General features: G+C 36.7%; 4 protein-coding genes and 1 long non-coding RNA gene across 6 annotated transcripts; 2 read left to right on the top strand and 3 right to left on the bottom strand.

Moving 5' to 3' along the window:
- The first annotated feature begins 3,159 nt into the window (after nucleotides 1-3,159).
- LOC103840048 (glucuronoxylan 4-O-methyltransferase 3) lies at nucleotides 3,160-4,589 on the top strand. The gene is made up of 2 exons (XM_009116535.3): nucleotides 3,160-3,785; nucleotides 3,850-4,589. Exons 1-2 carry the CDS (start codon nucleotides 3,398-3,400, stop codon nucleotides 4,350-4,352), a joined length of 891 nt encoding a protein of 296 aa, XP_009114783.1. The 5' UTR covers nucleotides 3,160-3,397; the 3' UTR covers nucleotides 4,353-4,589.
- Nucleotides 4,590-12,003: 7,414 nt separating this feature from the next.
- Nucleotides 12,004-15,284, bottom strand: LOC117128232. Its single transcript, XM_033280236.1, has 5 exons — nucleotides 14,802-15,284; nucleotides 14,647-14,711; nucleotides 13,445-14,298; nucleotides 12,680-13,192; nucleotides 12,004-12,426 (listed from the first exon to the last, which is right to left on the bottom strand). Exons 3-5 carry the CDS (start codon nucleotides 14,288-14,290, stop codon nucleotides 12,025-12,027), a joined length of 1,761 nt encoding a protein of 586 aa, XP_033136127.1. The 5' UTR covers nucleotides 14,291-14,298; nucleotides 14,647-14,711; nucleotides 14,802-15,284; the 3' UTR covers nucleotides 12,004-12,024.
- A 2,470-nt stretch (nucleotides 15,285-17,754) lies between these two features.
- Nucleotides 17,755-20,112, bottom strand: LOC103840047. The gene is made up of 2 exons (XR_627529.3): nucleotides 18,164-20,112; nucleotides 17,755-18,062 (listed from the first exon to the last, which is right to left on the bottom strand). It is a non-coding gene; the product is annotated as an uncharacterized LOC103840047 (long non-coding RNA).
- Nucleotides 20,113-21,329: 1,217 nt separating this feature from the next.
- LOC103840045 lies at nucleotides 21,330-22,106 on the top strand. The gene is made up of 3 exons (XM_009116534.3): nucleotides 21,330-21,617; nucleotides 21,696-21,810; nucleotides 21,892-22,106. The coding sequence occupies exons 1-3, from the start codon at nucleotides 21,390-21,392 to the stop codon at nucleotides 21,963-21,965; spliced, it is 417 nt and encodes a 138-aa protein (XP_009114782.1). The 5' UTR covers nucleotides 21,330-21,389; the 3' UTR covers nucleotides 21,966-22,106.
- Nucleotides 22,048-24,123, bottom strand: LOC103840044 (immune-associated nucleotide-binding protein 9). 2 transcript variants are annotated; one of them, XM_009116532.3, is made up of 6 exons: nucleotides 23,900-24,123; nucleotides 23,432-23,686; nucleotides 23,085-23,362; nucleotides 22,843-23,007; nucleotides 22,632-22,766; nucleotides 22,048-22,453 (listed from the first exon to the last, which is right to left on the bottom strand). In XM_009116532.3, exons 2-6 carry the CDS (start codon nucleotides 23,676-23,678, stop codon nucleotides 22,247-22,249), a joined length of 1,032 nt encoding a protein of 343 aa, XP_009114780.1. In that variant the 5' UTR covers nucleotides 23,679-23,686; nucleotides 23,900-24,123; the 3' UTR covers nucleotides 22,048-22,246. The 2 variants fall into 2 exon arrangements, with proteins under 2 accessions (XP_009114780.1, XP_009114781.1); XM_009116533.3 differs by having other exon boundaries at nucleotides 23,802-23,963.
- Between the last annotated feature and the right edge of the window lie 185 nt (nucleotides 24,124-24,308).

The following is a 24,308-nucleotide window of genomic DNA, read 5'->3' as shown; positions in this document are numbered from 1 at the left end:
GCGATTGAATCACAAGTGTTTAAGATCAGATAGTTTTGACTCTATACAACAGGCTGAGAATGATGGGAAAATTGATATGCACGACCAGGGAAGTCGATATCTATTGCCAGCCTCATTTACTGACCACGATACATGAAAAATATGTATTTGGATGCCATGGCGGTTTGTAAACATTTTGGGTTTCCTGATCTGTTTATAACCTTTACTTGCAATCCAAAATGGCCAGAAATAACCAGGTATTTAGAGCCTCGCAAACTCACTGTAGATGACAGACCTGAGAATATCTGCAGATTGTTCAAGTGTAAACTTGATTCCCTGATGATGGATTTAACAGATAAGCAGCTATTGGGAAAGACTGTGGCATGTGAGTTTGTCTAAATTTATTGTTTTCAAATTTTGTTATAGATGTCATTTTCCTTATGGTTATTTTTGTTATCTTGATATGCAGCCGTGTATACTTTAAATATTGTTACATTTATCTACTTTATGATGCTTATTTTTATACTCTTGATATGCAGCCATGTATACTATTGAATTTCAAAAGCGGGGTCTTCTCCATGCTCACATTCTGCTATTTATGGCTACTGGGTCAAAATTTCCGACTACTGCAGACATTGATAAGATCATCTCGGCTGAAATTCCAGATAAAGAGAAAGACCCGGAGCTTTACGAAGTTGTGAAAGATATGATGATTCATGGTCCTTGTGGAGCTGTTAACATGAAGTCCCCTTGCATGGAGAATGAAAAATGCTCTAAGTTGTATCCTAAAACTCACGTTGAGAAGACTACTGTCAACAAAGAAGGATTTCCTATCTACAGAAGAAGAGAACAGCTTGATCGCTTCATTGAGAAACATGGCTTCAAATGTGACAACAGATATGTCATTCCTTATAACAGAGATCTGTTGCTTCGTTATCGAGCTCACATCAATGTCGAATGGTGTAATCAGACTGGTTCTATTAAATACTTATTTAAGTATATTAATAGAGAACAAGATCGTTGTACTGTAGCCGTGGAAAATCTTTCAAATGCGACTAGCGGTACTGATGGAGCAGCAACATAAGAGAAAAAAATGAAATTAAGGATTTTTTTCAACTGCATGTACATGAATATTAGTTTTGTCTATCTTTGGAACAAACTATGACATGTCTAAACTTTGACCACGTTGAGGATTTATGGCTAATTAATTTTTTTTGACACGCATATGCAGATATGTATCTTCTTCGGAAGGTGCATGGAGAACGTTTAAGTTTAATATACATAATCGACCCATACCAGTTGAGAGGATACAGTTTCATTTACCGGGAAAGCAGATTGTCATTTTCAAAGATGATGACACCTATGATGAAGTTACCAGTCGCGTTCTTATCGAGAATACAATGTTCATGGGATGGTTTGAACTAAACAAAATCAGTGATGTTGCAAGGAAGATGACACTATCTGAAATCCCAACAAAGTTTATTTGGGATAAAAAAACAGCGGAAATTTACTGATAGGAAGAGAGGATACAGTATTGGCAGAATCAACTACGCACCACGGAAAATAGAACAGGCCTACTACCTTCGAGTCTTGCTGAACATTGTAAGGGATCCTACATCTTTTGAGGAAATCAAAACATTTAACAATGTTCAGTATCCAGATTACAAAGAGATGTGCTTTGCTCGGAGTTTGTTAGAAGATGATCAAGAATACATTAACGATATTGTGAGGACGAGTTTTACAGGTTCAACATCATATATGCGTCAGTGTTTTGTGATCATGCTCATGTCAATGAGTCTATCGAAGCCAGAAGTTGTTTGGAAAAACACTTGGAAATTTCTATCTGATGACATTTTGTATCGTCGTAGGAAGCTATTAAACAGACCATGTATGATTACTCTAGCTTTTCTAAATCGTTAGCATAATACACTCCTATTATTCATGAGTAACTAATAATAATATGGTTATTTTTGTTAAGTAGATATTTGTTTGAGTGACAGCTTACTCTCCACCTAAAGAAAATGAAATGAACGATGACAGAGAGAACCAAAATTAGTTGATGTGATTTGGTGTTAGTTTATTTATGTTATTGACAATTTATTACAATGATCTTTTATTTTTGGTTTATTTTGAATTTGAAGTTTAATTTATTATTCGCATTAGACATTTAAATATTTATGAATTTTATATCTTGACTTTTTAAGATGTCATAACTCTTACTTTGTTACACAAAATATTAAATAGTCTAAACTATTTTTTGATTCTTTGCATGTCAAATGAAAATAAAAATATAAAAGCTAAAGTTAAGTATTTTCTAAATACTTTTTAAACATAAAATATATACATATCCAAACTTTTATTTTTTTTTAAACATTTAGAAAATATTAAAACTTTAGTTTTTATATATTTATTTTCATACCTAATATATTATTATATAATAAAATTAATTTATTTATTTATTAACCCGTGGTTCATCTGCGTTCGATCCAGTGACCCAGTGACCAGTGATCTGGTAAGTCGTCCGGTTCAGTGTCCGGGTCGGATTTAAAAACGTTGCATTTAGTCTAACTAGTGACTGCCTCGTTAACTTTCTTCCCTGTAAATTATTACCGTGCAAGCCGTTTATCATTTGGTTCGGTTTGGGATCACAATTTATTGGCTTATAACTTAAAGATAACTAAAACAAATATGTTGTTGACCTGTTATTTTTTAGAAAGAATCCAAATCAGTAAGCTCTTGATTTTTGTCGCCAACTCTTGCACATTACCATTGAAGAGAAGAAAAAAAAAGCCACAAAGATGATTGGTTTGGTTTTTCAATGTCTGAGCTAAAACTCTTTGGTTTAATTAAACCGAGTTGAACTGGACATGTTTGAAAGTTGAAGTTATGGAAATTATCAAATGAAGGAATCTTTTATAACGATACAAACAAACAAATGGTGATGTTAATTCGTTTAGAAAAAATTTAGTGCGCAAGAAACAAAGGACCAAAGTTGTTAAAATCAACATGGGTTATTTAAATAGCAAGGAACAATAAAGTTGCAACCACCATGTTGGTTCCTCTTAACACCTGTCTTGTTTTGGATCAATATTACTACTGCCGATCAGATTCTTCTCTTTCAAGCATCAATTTTTAAACCAGAAATTTCCGCATTACGTTTCACATCTTCCAATTATTATGAATATATAAAATAGATATATACATTATAATATGAAAATCAATTTGTTAGTATATGAATTCACCACCAACTGCTGTTGTATTGGAAGAACAGCAACCTTAGTAGCTTTCATGTCCTCCTCAACTTCCTCAATCATTCACATATTTTTCTCTTACATTATACAACAACTCTTCTATATATGTATAATACATTTCTCATTATTTTCAGAACCCTTCATTGTTGTATTCATTCATCGAAAAAATGAGGACCAAATCTCAATCTTCTGTCAATCTGAAGGTCATATTCACATGCTGCTCAATCTTGATCTTTCTTGTCATCTTCTTTGCAAGATCAAACATATCTTCTTCAAAGCCCATCTCCAAAACCAATCTCTCTCAAGAGAAAGAAGAGCAAGACCAGGCTAAACCAGAAGGATGCCCAACAACACAACAATGCACGAAGATGCCAATTTCTTTATCCGACGCATTGGTTCACTACGCCACCAGTAACGTCACTCCACAACAGACATTCGACGAAATCTCTGTCTCAAAGAGAGTCTTGGACAAGAAGTCACCATGTAACTTCCTCGTCTTTGGTTTAGGTCACGACAGCCCGATGTGGGCATCTCTCAACCATGGTGGTCGTACCTGTAAGTGTTCTTATTTCCTCTGTTTCTTACACAAAACAGAGCTAACGAAGTCTCTTGTGTTCAGTGTTTATTGAGGAAGACAAGGCTTGGATCGAGATAGTGACTAAGAAATTCCCAAACTTGGAAGCTTACCACGTCGTTTACGACACGAAAGTGAAACATTCAGACAAACTGATGGAGCTGGGAAGATCAGAGGAGTGTAGATCCGTGACCGACCCAAGAAACTCGAAATGTGAACTGGCGTTGAAAGATTTTCCGGCGGATTTTTACGAGACGAAATGGGATCTGATCATGGTGGATGCTCCAACTGGTTACCACGAGGAAGCTCCGGGGAGGATGAGTGCTATTTACACGGCGGGGCTTTTGGCTCGCAACCGTGAAGACGGAGAAACAGACGTTTTTGTTCACGACGTTAACCGTCCGGTGGAAGATGAGTTCTCGGCGACGTTCTTGTGTAAAGGTTACATGAGGGAGCAAAACGGGAGGCTAAGGCATTTCACCATCCCTAGCCATCGGGCTCGTGCTGGCAGACCCTTTTGTCCGGTGGATGTTAATCGCCGCCGTTGATTTTGCGCCGGGAAATATCTCTGTGTTGAGGACCCAGAGTCACTATGCTTAGCTGTCTTTTTGTTTGTGTGTTTCTGCTTTTATCTTGATGATTACGTTTTTTATGGATTCAGTGCATTTACTGAACCGGTAGTAAAATAGTATTCTTCATATAATTATTATTATTTGAATACAAATAAGGATGATCATTGGTCACACATCATACAAGATAACATGTATGTTGCTGATTTGCTTTTCTTTTGTTGCTGTTGAACAAACATTGATTAGATTGATTTATGTCAAATTATAGGCTGAAAGATACATCAAGTCCCAAATATATGAACTAATGGGTGATTGGTCAAATTTTTAAAGGAAAAAAAAAGTGATGAAATTTAAAGGTAAACAAAAGGTTCAATTTGCGAGCTAATGAGTGACCAATCTTGAGATGACTCCTTAGTTAAGAGGCTTGCTTATCTGAAGAAGAGAATGGAGATGACAAATCAGAAGAAATAGGAGGTACAAATACAGAAAACGGATGAAAGTTTGGTTAATTTACGACCCCATTTTAATTATTTGATCAGTCAAATTTATAGCTGATCTTAAATAAAACTCACAAAACACCATTTTAAACGCTAAAGTTTGTAGAAGAATCTTAGAGCATCAACAAGTTTCAATTAAAATTTATATAAGAATCTAAGAGCATCAACAAGTTTCAATTAGATGATATATACAGAGGCTCTTCTTTAAAATTTTATCTTGCCTCTCTTTAGGATTTTCAAACAGTCAAAAGCTGTTTCTCCAACGCTACCACATTTTTTTTGGCGGTTGTCGAAGCCTCTCGGTTGTCTTTTCTTCTTCTCCACTACTCCGTATTAAAATTACACTCTCACATATTTTTGACTAATCTATTTTCACTTACACATATTTTGAGCATATCTTTTTTTTTGTCATCAAATACAAACTCATATTGACTCTGTGAACCACTCCGGTAGATCTTGATCCATGTGAACGACAAACGACAGTTGTTTCCTGACACTGCGTGCTAGGCTATCCGCTCTTGAATTTTGCGTCCTTGGTACATAGATAATCTCCGAACGTGTGAAACTTCTTTCAGAGATTTAATATCTTCCAAATAGCTTGCAAATGCTGGCCATTCTCCTGGTTCTGAAACCATCTTCACCAACTGAGAACAATCCGTTGCAAATGTAACCTGAAATTGCCGTAAGTTTTTCATGCATTCCATTGCCCAAATTAGTGCTTCCATCTCTGCATGTAAAGGGGATAGACAAGCTCGAACATTCCTTGCTCCTAACAACCCATTAAAACCTTCTAGAGTACTCAGCCAACCTTGCCCAGAGAAAGCATCATTCTCTTTCCAGGATCCATCTATAAAACACCATCTCCCTGTAATTGATGAGAGAGTCGTAGCCTCAACTTGGGACGCTATCCTGGTCTCGGTCAATACCTGCGCATCAGCCCAAAGTCTTGACTCTGTTTCTGCCAATTTGAGGGTGTCCATTAGTTCCATGTCCAAATTGCTAAAAACTTTATTGTTTCTTCCTTTTCAAATATACCAAAGAATCCATGCAAATTGATGATCCTCCATCGGTGGAGAGACTCTCCAGAAGAGGTGATCCATATTTGTGAACAGAGAGGTCGTTGGGAACATGGTTGGATTTGATGGTATCTTGGAGAGAGCCCAAACCTGAAGTGCTGGAGGACATTCAAAAAACACATGGTTGATCGATTCCTCATCCGCTCCGCAACGGGCACAACATATATCTCCTTATATTCCTCTCGCTTTCAGATTCTTTTTGACTGCTATATTTTGAGCATGTCAAGTACTTTCTACTCGCCAATTCTCTAAAATTCTCAAAAATAAGTTAAAATTACGTGGTTTAGTTACATTCAGTCCCTCTTTCCTAGTCTCTCATTTCCAATCACCATTATCTTCTCTTTTTCTTCTTTTGCATTTGAAAATTATATTTTTTTTTGCCTATGTCCTTCAACTATTTTTCTATGGTTATTATTGATCAGTTCCTATCTCTATCTTTCTCTTCTTCACCACAACAATCACGAATTCCATTTTCATCAATTTGTTATACTCCACTTCAAACTCTTTCATAATCTCATTCACTAGATTTATCATATTTGAATCTATCAATATGTTTAATAAGTTGGCCGTGTGGGGAAAAAGGGATAAACACTTTAAGATCAAGTCGACGACCTCTTGTTTCTTTCAAAGCTCCACTGTCGGGTTGATGAACAAGTTTAAAATCTTTGGATCTCAATAATATATGTTTTTTTCTGAACAAAACCAACAAAACCTTCACCACCTCTCAGATATTATCCATGACCACAACACTCTTAACCATATCTACCAAAATATTGATACATGACCACACCACTTTTGTCCACATCCACCAAAACGTTGACCATCCCTCATCTACTATCTATGACCGCATCACAAATCACTGTTTTACCTAACCACAACACCTATAGCCTCGGCCCACATCACTACTTCTCTTGACCACATCTAACAAAATCATAAGTCATCAACCACCAATCTCTTAACCACACCTTATCCAGAACAAAGCTTGTGTTCGAACACGAGCAAGAGGGAAGGGATAGAACTTAATAACCCCAGCCCTCAGATTTCTCTTTCTTATCTTTAATCTAACGACTGTTATGAAAGTCCACCACTCAATGAATCTACCATTTAATTGCAAAAAGAGAAGTTTAACTAGTGTTTACCTTTTATAAACTTGGTTGCTACTATCATTGCTCACAGGGGTATGATGAGAATCTTAATTCAACACAGAAGGTCCAAGAGTACACCTCCAGCATAAAGTACCTTAAAGTGTTATATATCCAACCCAAAATATGTCTACATGTAATGCTTTTTTATGTGGTCTGTATTCTTGTTCCTCTCTCTTCAACGGTGGTGGTGCTCTTTTGTGGTTCATCGGTGCAGATATGGGTCATGGTGTTGTCGTCAGTGTTGCTAGAGGAAGGCTTCCCGCTCGTCATGCCCTCTTAAGCTTTCACTTTTGGTTTTCTGTCTTGAGGATTTATGTTTCTTTGGTGTAGTTCTTCGAGCGTGAGGGGTCAATAGTGCTTCTTGCGGCTGTCTCCCTCACCATGTGGTGCGTGGTTCTTCAGGAGGCGTATCTCGAGTTGGGTAAGCGGCACGGAGTTCGTGGATCTCATATATATTTCTCTATGCTTTGGTTCCTTTGGTGGTAGTGCGTGGTGTGCCTCCGCGAGTCCTGCTCTTGTGGTGGTCTTCGGTGACAGCGTTTGGTTGATGTTGTCTCGTCGACTTGCGTTGTGAATTTCTCATTCAGCGCGTGTAATTGTAGCTTCTTCCCAAAGTTATTGGGTTTGATGTTGTGACCGGTTATTGGAAGCGGATGTCTTTGACGATGAAAAGAACATGCGTCAGTTTAGTATTGGCCTTCTCGTTTGCTTGGTGGTTATTCTCCAGAGATGGTGTTCTCAACCATTCTCACTGCTCTATATGGGCTTTTGGGTCGAGAGGTGTACACGGGTAAGATGATTGGAAGCAGCAATCTTCAGTTCTTCTCTCAGAATGATCTGAACGATGGCATCATCGGTTGTGGAATCCTTTTCGTGCTGCGGATTTTGAGCTTCTTGAATAAGTAAATGGGTTTGACTTGTAATTATTTAGGTAGATAAATTTTTTGGGTCTCTCAGAAGCTGTATGAACTGACTCATCAAGGCTTGAGGGAATTTTTCTCTCATGTAGCTTGTGGCAACCAATGCTCATACTGTCCACGCTTCAACATCTGGTTCTTCGCTGCTACATTGACGTTCCGATCAAAAGTCAGAGTCTCAACTTAATTATTTTGGTTATTGTTTGTTGTTAACGTTTCTGTTTTAGATTAGTTCCATTTTGGGATTTTTTTTTGGCCTTTTTGCAAAATTGACCTACAACTTAAAGTCAAACACAAAACTAACCTCCCTTTTTTTTGAAAATTGGTTTTGCCCTATTCACCCCACAAGTTCATATAATTTACGAAAATGCCATCAATTTTTTTATTTTTTTTTTTTCGAAAATGACATTTTTACTCTCTCACCCTCATCATCTTCAAGTAATTACAAGATTGCCATTGTCATCAATACCACAACCACCATGAACAACCAATTTGAAGCTCTTAATGCTCTCAAAATCGATTTACCCTTCTTCTTTTTCCATTCTTGTGAACTAAACACAACATATCTCTCACTTTCTCTCCACAATGAGCTAAAAAAACCCAAGATTTTGATTCTAAAATTTTTATGGTTCATAAAGTCATAGAAGCTAACGATTATGGGTGGGTGACTTTCGTTTGTGATTCTGTGTGCTTGGAGAAGCCTTATGTATGCTAAGGAACTTATCTCACCAATTTAAGGTATGAAATCGAGTTTTTTTCCAGATCTGTTCGTCAGACGACTTACTTGGGAAGTCGTCTCGCTGTAGACGACTTACCTTTCAGTCGTCTGGCTGTAGACGACTTACCTGGAAGTCGTCTGGTCAACGCAGATGTTATTTTTGCAATTGACTTTGAAATCTGTAACCTGAGACGACTGAAAGTTAAGTCGTCTACTATTGTTTGGTTTCAAAAAAAATTCCAAAGAACCTAGACGACTTACATTTCAGTCGTCATAGGTTAGTTTTGCATTTGACTGGATAATTTCAGAAGTTTGACTTCCCCAGACGACTTACATTTCAGTCGTCTGGCGAAAATTAAAATAATAATATTTTTTTTAAAAGTAAACGACTTACAATTAAGTAGTCATAGGTTGGTTTTGCAATTGAAAAAAAAAACTTCAAGATTTAATTATACACAGACGACTTATAATTCAGTCGTCCACCAGACGACTTAATTGTAAGTCGTCCAGGACTTTTTTCCGAGATTCTGGTCAAACCTCGTAAATCCTGGACGACTTACATTTCAGTCGTCTCGTGGACGACTGAATTATAAGTCGTCTGTATATAATTAAATCTTGAAGTTTTTTTTTTCAATTGCAAAACTAACCTATGACGACTTAACTGTAAGTCGTCTACTTTTAAAAAAATATTATTATTTTAATTTTCACTAGACGACTGAAATGTAAGTCGTCCAAAAAGTCAAACTTCTGAAATAATCCAGTCAAATGCAAAACTAACCTCTGACGACTGAAATGTAAGTCGTCTAGCTTTTTTGGAGTTTTTTTTTAACCAAACAATAGTAGACGACTTAACTTTCAGTCGTCCGAAATAACAGATTTCAAAGTCAATTGCAAAAATAACCTCTGCGTTGACCAGACGACATATAGTTTAGTCGTCTAGACAACTTAGATTGAAGTCATCCGCGTCAGTCTTTAATAAACTTTCGTTTTCTTTGTTCTAAGTTTGCTAATGTGTTATATTTTGACTTTTTCAGATGATGCGTCAGTTACATGCAGTGTATGGAGAATGGTTGTTGAAAGATGGATGTTGGAATTTTGTGGTTGATCATTTCAAAGGAGGAAGAATGTTATTTTTGAATGAAAGTTCGACACATGCTGATCTTGTTGCAATGGCTCAAGAAGATTATAACCTGGACATGAACACAGAGTCTGTGGAGCTAACCTACTCATTACAACAGATGGCTCCAGACCTTCCTCCTATTAATGTTACAAGTGATAGACAAGTTCGGAACTTGCTCGAGATAACTAAAACGCATGAAGTACGTCTTTGTGTATCAAGCTTTAGCAAGATGAGAACGGTTTCAGAGGAAAGGGATGAAGATCATGTGGGGGATGAAGCTGAGGAGGGGGATGAAGCTGAGGAGGGGGATGAAGCTGATGTGAGCGATGAAGATGAAGAGGGGGATGAAGCTGAGGAGGGGGATGAAGCTGAGGAGGGGCATGAAGCTGAAGAGGGGGATGAAGCTGAGGATCATGATGGGGAGGAGGATGCTGACATCCCTGTTGTTGCTGATGCTGAGGATTATAGTGAGTATGGAAAGGTTAAAGATGAGGATGAGGAAGAAGATGATGAAATCTGTTTTGATGATTACAAAGGGCCATATGGTTGTGAAGGAGAAGGATCATCTGCAGACAGAATCTATGTCAACCAGAGTTTTGCTAGTAAGGATGCACTGCTTTCAGAGTTGCGGTTGACAGCGGTGAGGCGTAGGTTCTCCTTCAGAATATTCAAGTCAACGAAAACTCTGTTTGTGGCAACATGTCGTGTTAGTGGTTGTCAATGGAAGGTCCGAGCAAGTGTGAAACATGGGACTAAAACGTTTTGGGTAACCAAGTATTTGGCAACTCATACATGTTCCATCCCAGACAGAATCGCTCAGCGGAAACGTTGTACTCCAAAGTACATTGGTCGACTTTTCATAGATCGAGTTGGAATCATTGATGGGTTGAATCCGCAGCATATCAAATATGCAATGAAGAACATGTTTGGCATGACACTTGATTACACCACTTCATACAGAGCATTGTTATATGCGCAAGAAATGGTGAGAGGATCAGCGGAAGACGGGTATGAGCGACTGCCTTCATATTTGGAGCAAATCAAGGCAGCAAATCCGGGTTCTATCACAGCTATAGAACTTGATTCTCTGAATAGATTTAAGTATCTATTTCTTGCTTTTGGAGCTTCAATCAGAGGATTTAAGTATCAGAGAAGGGTCATTGTGGTAGATGGGACTCACCTAAGTGGGAAGTATGGGGGTACTATGTTGGTTGCAGCCGCACAAGACGGTAATTTTCAGATATATCCATTGGCTTTTGGGATCGTAGATGGTGAGAATGATGAATCTTGGGAATGGTTTTTCACAAAATTGGCGAGCTGTGTATCTGATGAGTATCCTCTGGTGATAGTCTCCGACAGGCACGCCTCCATTATAAATGCGTGTGAAAAGGTGTTTCCTTGGGCAACCCGAGGAATATGTTATTATCACCTTCAAGAGAATATTGTCAAAAAGTATAAAGGGAAGCATCAAGTACACTTTACTTGTACTTGGTGAAAGGTGCTGCTTATGCTCATACACTTTACGATTTTGATCGGTACATGGATGAGATACGGAGTGCAAATCCGGATCTTGCTGAGTATCTGGAGGAAGCCGATGTGACCCTATGGTCTAGGGTTCATTGTCAGGGAGACAGGTACAACTTAAAAACGAGCAATATCGCTGAATCAATTAACTCCGCACTGAAGCGAGCAAGAGGATTTCTTATTCAGTTCCTGCTGGAGTTCATAAGGGAGAAGCTAGGAAGGTGGTACTGGAAAAGGAGAGGAGATGCTTTGAGTCTTACAACTCAACATAGTCGGGGTGTTGAACACTTGCTTGCTGTCCGAGAGGAGAACGCGTATACTCTGAGAGTCCAACAAATTGATGGATGGAAGTTCTTTGTGAAAGGTGGAAATAGGGACTGTAATGTTGATCTGGAACTTCAAAAGTGTGATTGTGGTGTCTATCAAGTCGAGAAAATACCTTGCTCTCATGCTATAGCAGCTGGAACAGCAGCTGGTGTGCATATCTCCACACTTGTGTGGCCGGTCTACTCAAAGGATACTTTGTTTGCAGGATACTCAGAGAATATATATCCTTGTGTTGGACAACTTGTTGAGGCACGCACATGCTTTCCTCCAGAAGTAAAGCGTGGTCCGGGGAGACAGAAGAAATCAAGATGGCAATCTTGGTTGGAGCTATCCAGGATGAGAGGACGCAAACCCCGGAAGCAACACAGGGTTTATAGGTGCAAAAGGATCATAGCCTCCGCCAACCTGTTTGTTTGGAATGATCTGTTTGGCAGTGCTGTTTCCCTTAAAAGGAGTTTGCTGTGTGGGAGCAAGCTTCCTTTCTCGCACACTTTTTTTACGGAGATTCACCAAAGCAGTCTCCTTCTTTGTCTGCCTTCTAGCTTCTTCAACGAGTAAATCTGAAGCGGTCGAAACTTGTTTGTCCAATATAAGAAGGCTAGGATCTTCACTCGGTAAGTCGTCTGCAGGACTCACAAGACAGAGCTCTCTCGAGGAACTCGGTTCTGTAGTAAGACTCGGTTCTTTGGCTTCCTTCTGTCCTGCTTTCGCCCCATTCACACTTTCACTCTGCAATTTCGAGTTCACAGTGTGTTTAAAAACTATTAACAAAAGCCCTTACAGCAAAGATCAAATTCACACTAGAAACAAAGCACACATGTTCAGAATCAAGGCATACAGTGGTTCATCAAAGCACACTAGAAACAAAGCACACATGTTCATCAAAGCACACAAGAAACAAATCACATCAGTCCTGACTCTTCCTAACACATTGCCTAGTGACTCTCTTCTCTGCAATTTTGGGAGAGGTTTTGGTACTAACCCCGGGTTCGTCAACAGGTTTTGGTGGATTTGAAGTGGTTGTAAGTTGACGATCATCAGATGAACCCCCTCTGTTGGTGATTCCCACCTTCTTCTCCACAGCTTCAATCCTATCCGCCAGTAACTTGAGCTCCTTAAGACACGTCCCAAAGCCAAGATTAATGGCATCAGATATGTCCTTCAAGGTCTTTTCAATCTGCTGACCTTCACTACCCGCCGCAGGTTTCTCAGCAGAAACAGAAGACCCTTTACGAGCTTTCTTCCGAGGTCTGCTACTTTCTTCCTTCACAACACTCTCTGACTTCACGGGACTCACTTCATTCTTCACTGGAATCACTTCCATCTTCACAACCTTGCGAGTACCGGTGACTGGCCAGCATTCCATGGTCCACTCCCATCCAGGATCATTAAACATGACTTTAATTATGTTATCCGCGGCAGGGTCATCTACGTCTCCGTCCCATTTTGGAAACATTTCATCAAAATCCTTCTGAACGAAGTTCTTCACGATAGTCTGCAATAAATAAAAGATATAAACTTAGTTAAGTCGTCTGAGAAGTATTTTGTTCACAGACGACTTAAAGTTAAGTCGTCTGAGAAGTATTTTGATCACAGACGACTTAAAGTTAAGTCGTCTGAAAGTCTTCCAACAAAAAGACCACTCAGACGACTTATAAGTAAGTCGTCTGAGTGGTCTTTTGTTGGATGACTTCCACACGACTTAACTTTAAGTCGTCTGAGAAGTCTTAGGAGTGAAGTTAAGTACCTGTTTATTGATAGCAGCCTTAAAAAATTTGCGTTGTCTTTTGCCACCCTTGTAAGCCAGCAACAGTGGAGACGGTCTGTTTGGTACGGGAGACCCATAATTAGCACCCAATTCTGGCAGAGCATAGTACGCCCACACTTGGAGCACTTGTATGAACCCATCAACAGTGTAACCAGTTTGCGTCAAGTGTTTTGCCTTCAGAGAATCCATCAGCACCTTAAACGCCACTCTCCCCCATGGATAATTCTCAAATTTTTCTAAATCCATCACTAGCCTTGCAATACTAGCTGATGTAGCGGATGAGAACTTTTTCCCTTCGATGTACCCTGCGTAGATGGCAAGGTATCCCAGCCGCATGCGATCATCCCGAGACCACTCGTCGCAGTTGTAAAATGCTTCTGTTATCTGATCAATACTTGGCCCAGTATCGATATCAACACGCATCTTCTCCCAGAAAGCAGCCATCTCCGTCGTAACCTCACACCTTGGATTTTCCAGGTCCTTGATGTAATCGCAGTTCAGCCCAGTGAGGTATTCAAACTCTATCAGTGAAAACCTCACAGGTTGTGAAACGACAAGACTCCAGAGCTCAAACTTCTTCTTGATGTCTAGCTGGAAAGAGAGCATAAAATGTACCAGCCTTGAAGTCCAACCAAAGTCAAGCTCCTTGAATTTGATGAACACTCCTAACTTCGACGCCTTCAGATCCTCATATTTGTCAGCTGTGAGACAATCACATAGAGCTTTAAACAACTTCGTGTCATCAGAATGATACGAAATGCTCCTGATTGCATCAGGCTCTTCTCCTAATGTAAACATCCTCGGCGGGAATTCTGGTAAATCCATTTAAAGGCCTGCAAATAATCACAAACAACCATCTCAAACAACCATCTCAAACACATAGGTTGCGCACTATGCTAAATGCTATAGAAGACTTCCAGACGACTTCCAGGAAGTGAGAAGACTACTTGGACGACTTCCAGGAAGTCTTCTACTATGTCTTACTCTCTGGACGACTTACATGTAAGTCGTCCAGAGAGTAAGACATAGTAGAAGACTTCCTGGAAGTCGTCCAAGTAGTCTTCTCACTTCCTGGAAGTCGTCTGAGTAGTCTTCTCACTTCCTGGAAGTCGTCTGGGTAATCTTTCAGCAAAAGACTACAACAATCTCAAAATCTTTTAAACAAAAGACGAATGACTTACAGTTGGAGAATATATTGTCCGAGAAGATATGGTCGGAGAAGATGTGGCCCCAAGCCGTTACAGATCTGCAAATCGAAGGGAAAAGAAGAATCAATACTAAAATATTTAGGGTTTTTCCGGCGGCTAAACGCCTTAATACATGAGAAATAACATACCGGCGGCGGAGTTTGGCAAACGAGATTTCAGATCTGAAAAAAAGAAGCGGACGGTCAGTTTAAACTACGAAAATACTCTACGGCATGAAGGAGAAACGAGATTCGTCGTAATCGGAGAGATTACCGGCGAAGATAACGGCGGAACACGACCACGGTAGGGTTTTCGTCTTATCGCCTTCGAAATCGCCGTTGGAGAGAAACGGCGCTAGGGTTTCGTAAAATTGTGAAAGTGAAAAAATAGCTTTTATATGTCCGGTAAATGATCCGGTTAGGTTAAAACGTACATTGGTAAAATTAAAGGTTCGGTACGATGTGGACGACTGAAATATACGTCGTCCGTGTAAATTATTCAACAGACGACTGAAATATAAGTCGTCCACACCCTAAACATAACCCCTAAACTTATTTATCTAATTAAACACTTCATAAAATCAAATCAAACTTGAAAAGTGTTTACTATACACAGAAATAAACACATATTGGTGAAAACTAATTTTTGAAAAAAACATTTTAGTTTTCCAAGATCTAACCCTAACAATACATACAATACTACAACATATGTTTGCCAAACTCCTAAACCAAAGAATATAATGATACACTACTTCCACTCATCTATCTTCAAAACAAATCAATTTTATCATATCTTAATTTATATCACTTAAAACTGTTTATAATTACTTGATTTTTAATTTTCACGCATCAAAATATTTTTTACAAGATTTATAAATTATTTTTAAAATAAGCTGGTACCAGACGACTGAAACTTCAGTCTTCTAGACTACTGAAACTTCAGTCGTCTAGACGACTTCCAACAATTCAGGCGACTCAGACGATTTACTGGGGCTATATTCGTAAAAATGGCTTTTGTTTTTTTGTTTGGTCACAAGGAGCTGAGCTGTAATTTCACTAGGCTTTTAGGTTAGTTTTGCATTTGATTCAAGTTTGGGTATAGGTTTGGGATTAAAATCAAGTTGTGGGTTAGTTTTGGCAAAAACCCCTTTTTTTTTTAGCCATATGTAACTTCTTGCTTTTCAAGCCTCTGTAAAACAACTTTTGTTCCAATTTTGGTATACTATTCACATTTTATTCACAAAAACAAAAACACGTTTCAATTGTTATGGGCATAATTTTATTATGCTTTATGCAACTAAATATATAGGATCATGATGAAATCGCTGAAGCCAATTACATAAGAAGCTCACGTCTAAATGGAATAATAACGGTATATATGCATAATGGGCTTTATTTTCTTATGTACTTTTGTGTAATACACAACAATTTTGAAATCTGGTCCAAATGCCTATGTCCGTTTTGCATATATCATTGACTCATTGTGTTCCTCAACTAAGAGAAATTTTGGTAATTCTTGAATTCAGTGGCATGGAAGCTTCTATTCTGCTCAGAGATAACAACAATATATTCAACTCTATTGGCACTGGAGGAAAATACAATGAAGATGGTTTAGGGGAACATTACCGCGAGGTCCGCGACAAGGTGTCACCCTGGGCAGACCCAGTTGTGCATATGTCAGTTTCTGAAGCCGAGAAGCGACTGAAAAAGCATCTACAAATATAACAAAATTATGATTACTTGTAAAGTTTTTACTAAGCTCAAAAGATTAGTTATAGCACAACTAGGTAATGTTATTTATGATCGTGCTTCTTAGATATTGTTTTCATTAAAACAACTAGGTGTTTCGTCCTATAAATATTTTAAAACTACTTATTAAAACACTCATTATTAACTAAAATGCTTTAATGATAAATTATTATTTATGTTTTTTGTAACCAATTATTATTTATATTTTCATTTAAAAATTCTTACGTATAATGTTTTTAATTTTGTGTACACTATATTCATTATTAATAGTACTATTATGTTACTTGATTAATATTTAATTTTTTTCTGTTTTTTTTTTAATTTTTAACTTTGATTAAAATGTATTTTTCAGATAACAACATAGTATATATAAAACCCTTTCTCAAAAAAAAAACACAATATATATAAGACTTATATTTTTATTTTAAAATATAATTTTAGATTTTGGATAATTCTTATTATTATTAATTTTAATAACTTATCTAATAAAAAAAATAAAATTCGTTTTTATTTTGTGGCTAATTTATATATCTTATTCGTTAAGGATATAAACGATATTAGACATTCTAACTTTTAACATGAGAGTTCCAATGCGAAAAATTATTTCGCAAATAATATTAGATATATTAGATATTTTGAATCTTACCTTTCATAAGATAGTAACCAATGTATTTTTTTAATAGAGTATCATTTCATTTTTAATTTCTTGTTTACCAAATCTTTTTCTTAGCAGGTCTAACATTAGGTATATTATGTTACTTTAGTTTGTGTGGAGAAAAAGTCAATGATCTAAACGATCATGAGAACATAAAAACTTATCTGTCAAACAAAAAACACGCTGAAGAGTTGAATAACCTCTCTTTAAATGTCAAACAAAAAAAACATCGCAAACATGGCGTGCATTTGCATTATATAGCAAACTAACAAATGCAAGGTCGACTAATTTATTAATAACACAAAATAAATTATTTAGATTCATATTAAAATCTATATAACCCTCTAAATATCAGCACCGATCTTGAACAACTGAGTTTTTAATGGATAAAAATGACCCAGAATTGATCGTAAACAATTAATTTGTGCTTTTCAGTAGTGTTTATGTAAAATAAGAGGATTTAAGTGTGAAAATTGTGTTGGAAAAGCGTAACAACGATGAGATTCATTCAAGGGGAAGATTGAGTAGTTTGCTGGTTTTCTTACAATGATTGACTCATGGGCATTGGTGTATCTTCCGTTAGTGTTTGATGGATGTCAACTACTTAATACTCATATGCGACAGATTCGGACGTGATGGAGTCGTTCAATGATGCGAGTGCGGTATAATTTGTTCTAAATTCGTTTCTTATAGTATAACTGGTATAGTAATCTTTTCCAGTTGATTAATGCATCACTGCGACTGTCTCGTGTTTTTTTACGGAACAAAACCTTCGTGAGACCAAAACGAGTCAAACACACCACTCCAAATCCAAATCACAATTCCATATAGAGAAATAGAAAATAAAGGAAGAGATAACATTGTTGAATCTATCATAAGCCACATGTTGAAGCAATATGTGTCTACTGACTATGGTGGATCATCGTTTCCTTTCCCCCGCTTTGACTCGCTGCCTCCTACGCCAATCTTTCTCCCTTTCATCAGCTTTTGAACCCCTTCTCCTATATCTTTCCCGACAATAAAAAACAACCACAATCAACTCATTAATTTTGAAACTTGAAAGCAAAAGAATTTACATATTACTATATTTATTGAGTTAGAAACTTACTTGTCTTTGGAGATACGTTTGGATTCAGGGCAAAAGCTGTGTTTGATATTGCGAAGAACATTAGATACAGCACATTTATCAACCAAACCACAGCTTTATTCATTTTCGTTTTGCTTATGTATAGTATGAGTTTCTTAACGTCAATCCGCATATATATATATATATATATATATATATATATATATATATGGATCATGGAACAATGAGAGCCCATTTTACATAACGTAGGTTAGCGTTTACTTTTTGTTTTAAAATTAGGAAAGCTGAACAACAAACACAGTTTCGAAAAGAAATTAGGAACCTAGCATATGTTTCATATTTTCATGTGTTGATAGCTTAACTAGTACTAGCTAGCCACCTTTAATGAGAGATTCTTTCAAAGTATACGAGTTCGAGAACCAACGACGGAAAATGACCAATTAACCAGCCCTAATTAGTGAAAGACCTTTAGATTAAAAATGTCAAAATCTTTTTAAAAATATTAGTAACAAAGTGTCAGGCATATTCACTAATCACTAGTCACACAGTAGAGACATTAGAATATTCCCTTTGATTCAGTTTATATTTGTTGTTGTTTGGCTAGTTCTGAGTAAAAGAGTTTAGGGAAAATTGTTTTTTTAGGGCAAAAAATGATAACTATGTCATATTATGCTAATCTCATATATTTATGGCCTATTAGTCTAAATATTTTCAAAATGGCAATATTGTCCTTAATATCAGTTAAAAATTCGAAATTACAATTAATAAAACAATTGTTAAATATTAAAATATAATTTTTAACTAAAATAATTAAAAAAAATCCCCAAAAAAAACCTAAAGTTCGAAGTTTTTTTTCTCAAAAGGATAGTTCGATCCCGTAAGCAAGTGTTCGATCTGAGCCGGTCGATACTGATAAATATATCCAGAACAACAAAAATATGCGGAGCGGATATTGATCGACCAAGCCCAGGTCAGTCAATTGCAGAAGCTCGATCCCACTTCGTCGATCGGTCACGTCTTTGGAATCAATCGATCACGTGCCCAGGGTAGTTTTCCAAATCGATTTCTTAGTTTTCGTCGGTTAAATCTGGTTATTCCCACTTGATTTGAACCAAACAAACATGAGCTGAACACTTAAAACTCAATTTCTGATTAATCAAACCCATTTTTCTCTTCTCCTTGAAGAACAAAGGGGATAAGAAGATGGCGTGAGAAGAAGTTTCCAAATTGATGTTTTAATTTTTTTAATTTAAAAATTGATTCTATAAATCACAATTTTTTTAAAATCGATTTAATAAATATAAGGAAACTGAATATTTCCAAATATTCTCCACCCATATTTTTGGAACTGGTTATCCTTATCCGTAGAATATGTATTATATTGTCTTATATGTAGAACACAATAAACATGTTTGAAATTGGTTTCTACTAATTTTAGATTTATAGTAATGTGTAGATTCTAATTTCTATAGGTTTTAGATTTATAATAATGTGTAGATTCCGGATTCTACAGATTTTAGAACGATAGGTTAAGCGTAAAATGTATTTTCTAAATATTTTTAGATTACTATTATTTACGTAGATCACATCTTCTAAACATATTATAGATTCAATGAAAAAAGTGGATTACATTTTCAACTGCGTAGAATGTCAATTCTACTTTTTGTAGAACAAAATATAAAATTATGATTTAAACATTTTTAGAACTGGAAAAAATACCAATAAGTTGATATAGGTTTTCATCAATAGTTACTATTTTTGAATTTTTTTTTGTTTGTAAAACTATTTATTTGATTTATTTTGGAAAATACTAAAGGGTATTAGAGGAAAAAATGGTAAAAAAAAGAAATTAGCCTAATAGGACATATTTATCATTTTTTTGGGCTAAAAAAAACAATTTTTCCAAGAGTTTAGAATATAGTTTGGTTTACAAATCTATTTTGTTCAAATAAGCTATCTTGATTCAATTTTGTTTTTTGTAGGTCAAAAAATGATAACTATGTCCTATTAGGCTAATTTCATATAGTTATGTCCTATTAGTCTAAATATTTTCAAATTGGCAATATTGTCCTTAATATCAATTAAAATTTCGAAATTACAATTAGTAAAACAATTGTTAAATATTAAAATATATTTTAACTAAAATAATTAAAACAATATAAAAATCCTCCAAAAAAACCTAAAGTTTGAAGTTTTTTTTTCTCAAAGGGATTGATCGATCTCGTAAGCAAGTGTTCAATCTGAACCGGTTGATCCTGATAAATATATCCAGAACAACAAAAATATGCAAAGCATATATTGATCGACCAAGCCAAGGTCAATCAATTGCAGAAGCTCGATCCCACTTTGATCGATCGGTCACGTCTTTGGGATCGATCGATCCCGTGCCCAGGGTTGTTTTCCAAATCGATTTCTTAGTTTTCGTCGATTAAATCTGATTATTCCCACTTGATTTGAACCAAACAAACACGAGCTGAACACTTAAAACTTGATTTCTAATCAATCAAACCCATTTTTATCTTCTCCTTAAAGAACAAAGGGGAGAAGAAGATGGCGTGAGAAGAAGTTTCCAAATCGATGTTTTAATTTTTTAATTTAAAAATTGATTTTATAAATCACGATTTTCTTTTCTTTAAAAAAAAATAGATTTAATAAATATAAAGAAACTGAATATTTCCAAATATTTTCTTCCCATATTTTTGGAACTGATTATCCTTATCTGTAGAATATGCATTTTTGAAATCGATTTCTACTAGTTTTAGATTTATAGTAATGTGTAGATTTCAATTTCTACAGGTTTTAGATTTATACTGCTAAAACACACATATATTTGAAAACGAAGGAAAAACATAAACTTTGATTCAAGCCATTTTAATTTTCAATTTTTAAAAATTTATCCATTTTAAACTTTATTTTATGTTAATTAAACCGTTTTAGATACACAAAAAGTGAACAATTAAATTGATTTAGTGATAGCTTTTCACGTATTTAAAATAGATTGACCAAAACAAAAAAGAAATTTGAAATGGACAATCTTTTAAGTAAGAAATTAAATAGGGCAAAATAAAAGTTTAAGATTGTTTATTTTCGTGTGGGTGAGTTGGAAGGTATAATGTGTGGGACAATTCATATCCCAATTGGTAATAAGCACAGCTCCGCAACCAAACAAACAATATCTTCCGAACCCTTATCTCACCAACGAAAAACATAACTCGCGAAACTCAGGGATTTGGCCGAAGAGAGAGCAATGGCGAAGAAAAAAGAGCTCTTATCCAAAGCCCCGTGGAGAGGCGACGACGATGACTCGGACAAGTTCAGCGGCGCAAAGCTCAAGGTCACCAAGGAATCTGACGGTATGTCGAAGATGCACGTCCCTAGCCGTGGAGCCAATAAGGTTAAGGGTAGTCTCTCCGATGACGAGGATTCCCTCGAGATCGATCCTCAGCTTCGCTACAGCTTCAATCGAAACTATCAGGTCTCCTTTGCTGTAACTAAGGTCACTTAGTATATAGGTTGCTTGCTTGTAAAGCAGTCTGATAGTCTTTAATTACAGTTCCTGCAAAGAGTGTTCTCTATAGACACTGTGGTGAAGCCACTTCCTCCTGCCATGGCTTACAATGTCTCTCGCAACTTGGGCTTCTTCTTCCGCATTTTCACTCAGTTCTTTGGTGAGACTTTGTCAAGTGTTTTCTTTTCATGTGATATCAACAACTAGTTACTGATCAACGACCCTTGTTCTATTTGTGCAGATCCTGAAGGCATTGCAAATGCACAGAAGTCTCTTGGCTTGGGACAGGAAGACAAAGCTCGTCGGGTTCGTTGAACACTTTTGAATGAACCCAGCAGCGTTCTTGTTATGTTATTCAAATGTCTTCTTAAAGATAATTTGTCTGCTTTTTTTTTTCAAAGTTCATTGAAGATTTCAAGTTAAGCGCTAGTTTACATATACCACAACAGTTTTTTTTTTTTGATGTTTCGAATGATCTTAGGCTAAATCTTAAACCAAGGCAAAATAAAACCAAACTCAAAACTCAAATTCGTTCACATGCAAATAAATAAGTGAAGCACTTGTCAGAGACTTAAAAGAAGTAGAGATATCTCAAATCACAGATTGATGCACTTTCCAAGCTTTTTCTGGAGTTCCTTTGTTTCTTTCTCAGCTTTCTCCAGATTCTCTCTCAGCTTCTTGATCTCATCGCTCGACCGTTTCTGAGCCTCATTTGCCCTCTTCTCAGCTTCAAGTCTTGCTGCTTGTTCTTCACCAAGCTGCTTCTCCAGCCTCTTTGCTGTTTCTCTCAGCTTTGTCTCCACCTGGACAACAACAAAACAGATGTAATAAAAATAGCTTTTAGCTCAGGACAATATGGTTAAGAATTCATCCAGAGAAATTCATCAGGACATTTTGCAAGTTGAACTCTGTTAAACAACAACCTATATGTTATGGGGATAAGAGATTAACACTGTATTAAAGACTGATAAATAGAATTACCATCTCTGTGATGCGGTCAAGCTGTCGGTCATACGATATGTCTATTTGCTTTTTGAACTCAGATATCTCATCCTTTGAATAGCCCTTGAGCGATTCAACCTCCTTCTTCTGGTCACGTAGCTTGATAGCCTCTTCCTGGGAAAGCAATAACAATAATAATCATTCTCTGCTTCAAACACACATTAAAGGAATACATTATTATAATCTTCACCTGAAGTTCATGGAACAATTCATCTGTAAAGGGTTTTCCATTGTTCTTTCTAGAGATGGAATCAACATGTGAGAGAAGCTTCTGAACTTGCGCAGCTTTCTTGCGCTTATCCTTGGTCTTGTTATCAAACAGTACCATTCGATTGTCACATAGCTCAAGCATCTCCTACAAACCAAACAGTTTTAAAAATATACATACGTAAGCTGAAAAAGGCAAGAAAGTAAGAAACAAAAGACACTGACTTTCAGAAACTCAGGGCAAGCCTGAGCCAAGTACTCCTCCAATGTCTCTTCATTCTCTTCCAGCTCATCACCACCAGTGAACACAATGATCATATAATCAGCGATCTTACTACCAAACAGAGTTTGCAAGTGATAGAGAGCAGACTTCTCCTCTTCAGAAAGACGTCCCCTCACAGAGAACACTAACAGAACAGCATGGATCCCATCTTCAGCCAAAGTCATGCATCTCACAATTTCTTTACAGATAAAAGCAGCTGCCATCGACACATCAAACAGACCTGCAAAAGGAATACCAAATAAGCCTCACATAACAGATCAAAACAATTTGACTTAACAATTAGGTTTACCAGGAGTATCAACGACATTGATGACCTGGCCATCTTCTTGTTCAACTCTATGTGACTCGCATGTGGTTGTCACTCCTAGAGTACTTACTCTTGACCTAAAGGCTTTCTTCCCAAGTATACTGTTCCCTGTTGCGCTCTTACCGTTTCCAGTACGGCCCACAAGAACCAGGGTTCGAGTAGGGTTTGAGGATGATGCAAATTCCCAATCATCTTCCATCAAATCTCCACCCATCTTCAACAAACTCATATAACTTTCTGCACAACAAATACAAATAAATAATTATTGATCGCTTAAGTAAAGTTCTGATCTTTATGTAATCAGAAAAAAAAAAAACAACTTAGATTATTAGGTTTCCGACAGTAACAGTACTTGCTAGCAGAGAAGAACTAACACTCCAAGACAGAACTAGAAGAATCAACAGATCAAAGACAAACGATGAGGTAAGAAAGAGGGGGATAGAAGATTACTTGTTGCTTAAAAAGAGGAAAGCTGAAACGACGAGGAAGTTTAGATAACAACAATAGCCAAAAAGCAAATATCTTTTTAGCAGCAATATATATACGGATTCAGTAAACCTGACTAAACCGGAAGAAGTCTTCCTTCTCTTAATACAAACAGGAAGTTATCACATGCCACGCGGATCACCTTGGTAAAGTGATCATAGACCGTAGGATACAATTTTTTAAGTCTATTTATCTAAAAAGTCTATTTCGTAAATATTAAAGTTTAAGATAAGTTTTGAATGGTGAAGGTGACTCGTCCGGTGAGAGGAAGTAGATCTAGGTTTTGACGGTGGTCGAATCCGGTGGCTCTCATAACACCGGAGTCGCGTTTCATTGCTCTATTGTTGTTTGTTCGTGTTGTTCTCTGAAGGCG

Source organism: Brassica rapa, chromosome A09 (genome assembly GCF_000309985.2).
Source record: "Brassica rapa cultivar Chiifu-401-42 chromosome A09, CAAS_Brap_v3.01, whole genome shotgun sequence".
Lineage (NCBI taxonomy): Eukaryota > Viridiplantae > Streptophyta > Magnoliopsida > Brassicales > Brassicaceae > Brassica > Brassica rapa.
Note: the sequence above shows the minus strand (reverse complement) of the source record. Positions and strands in the feature narration are given on the sequence as shown.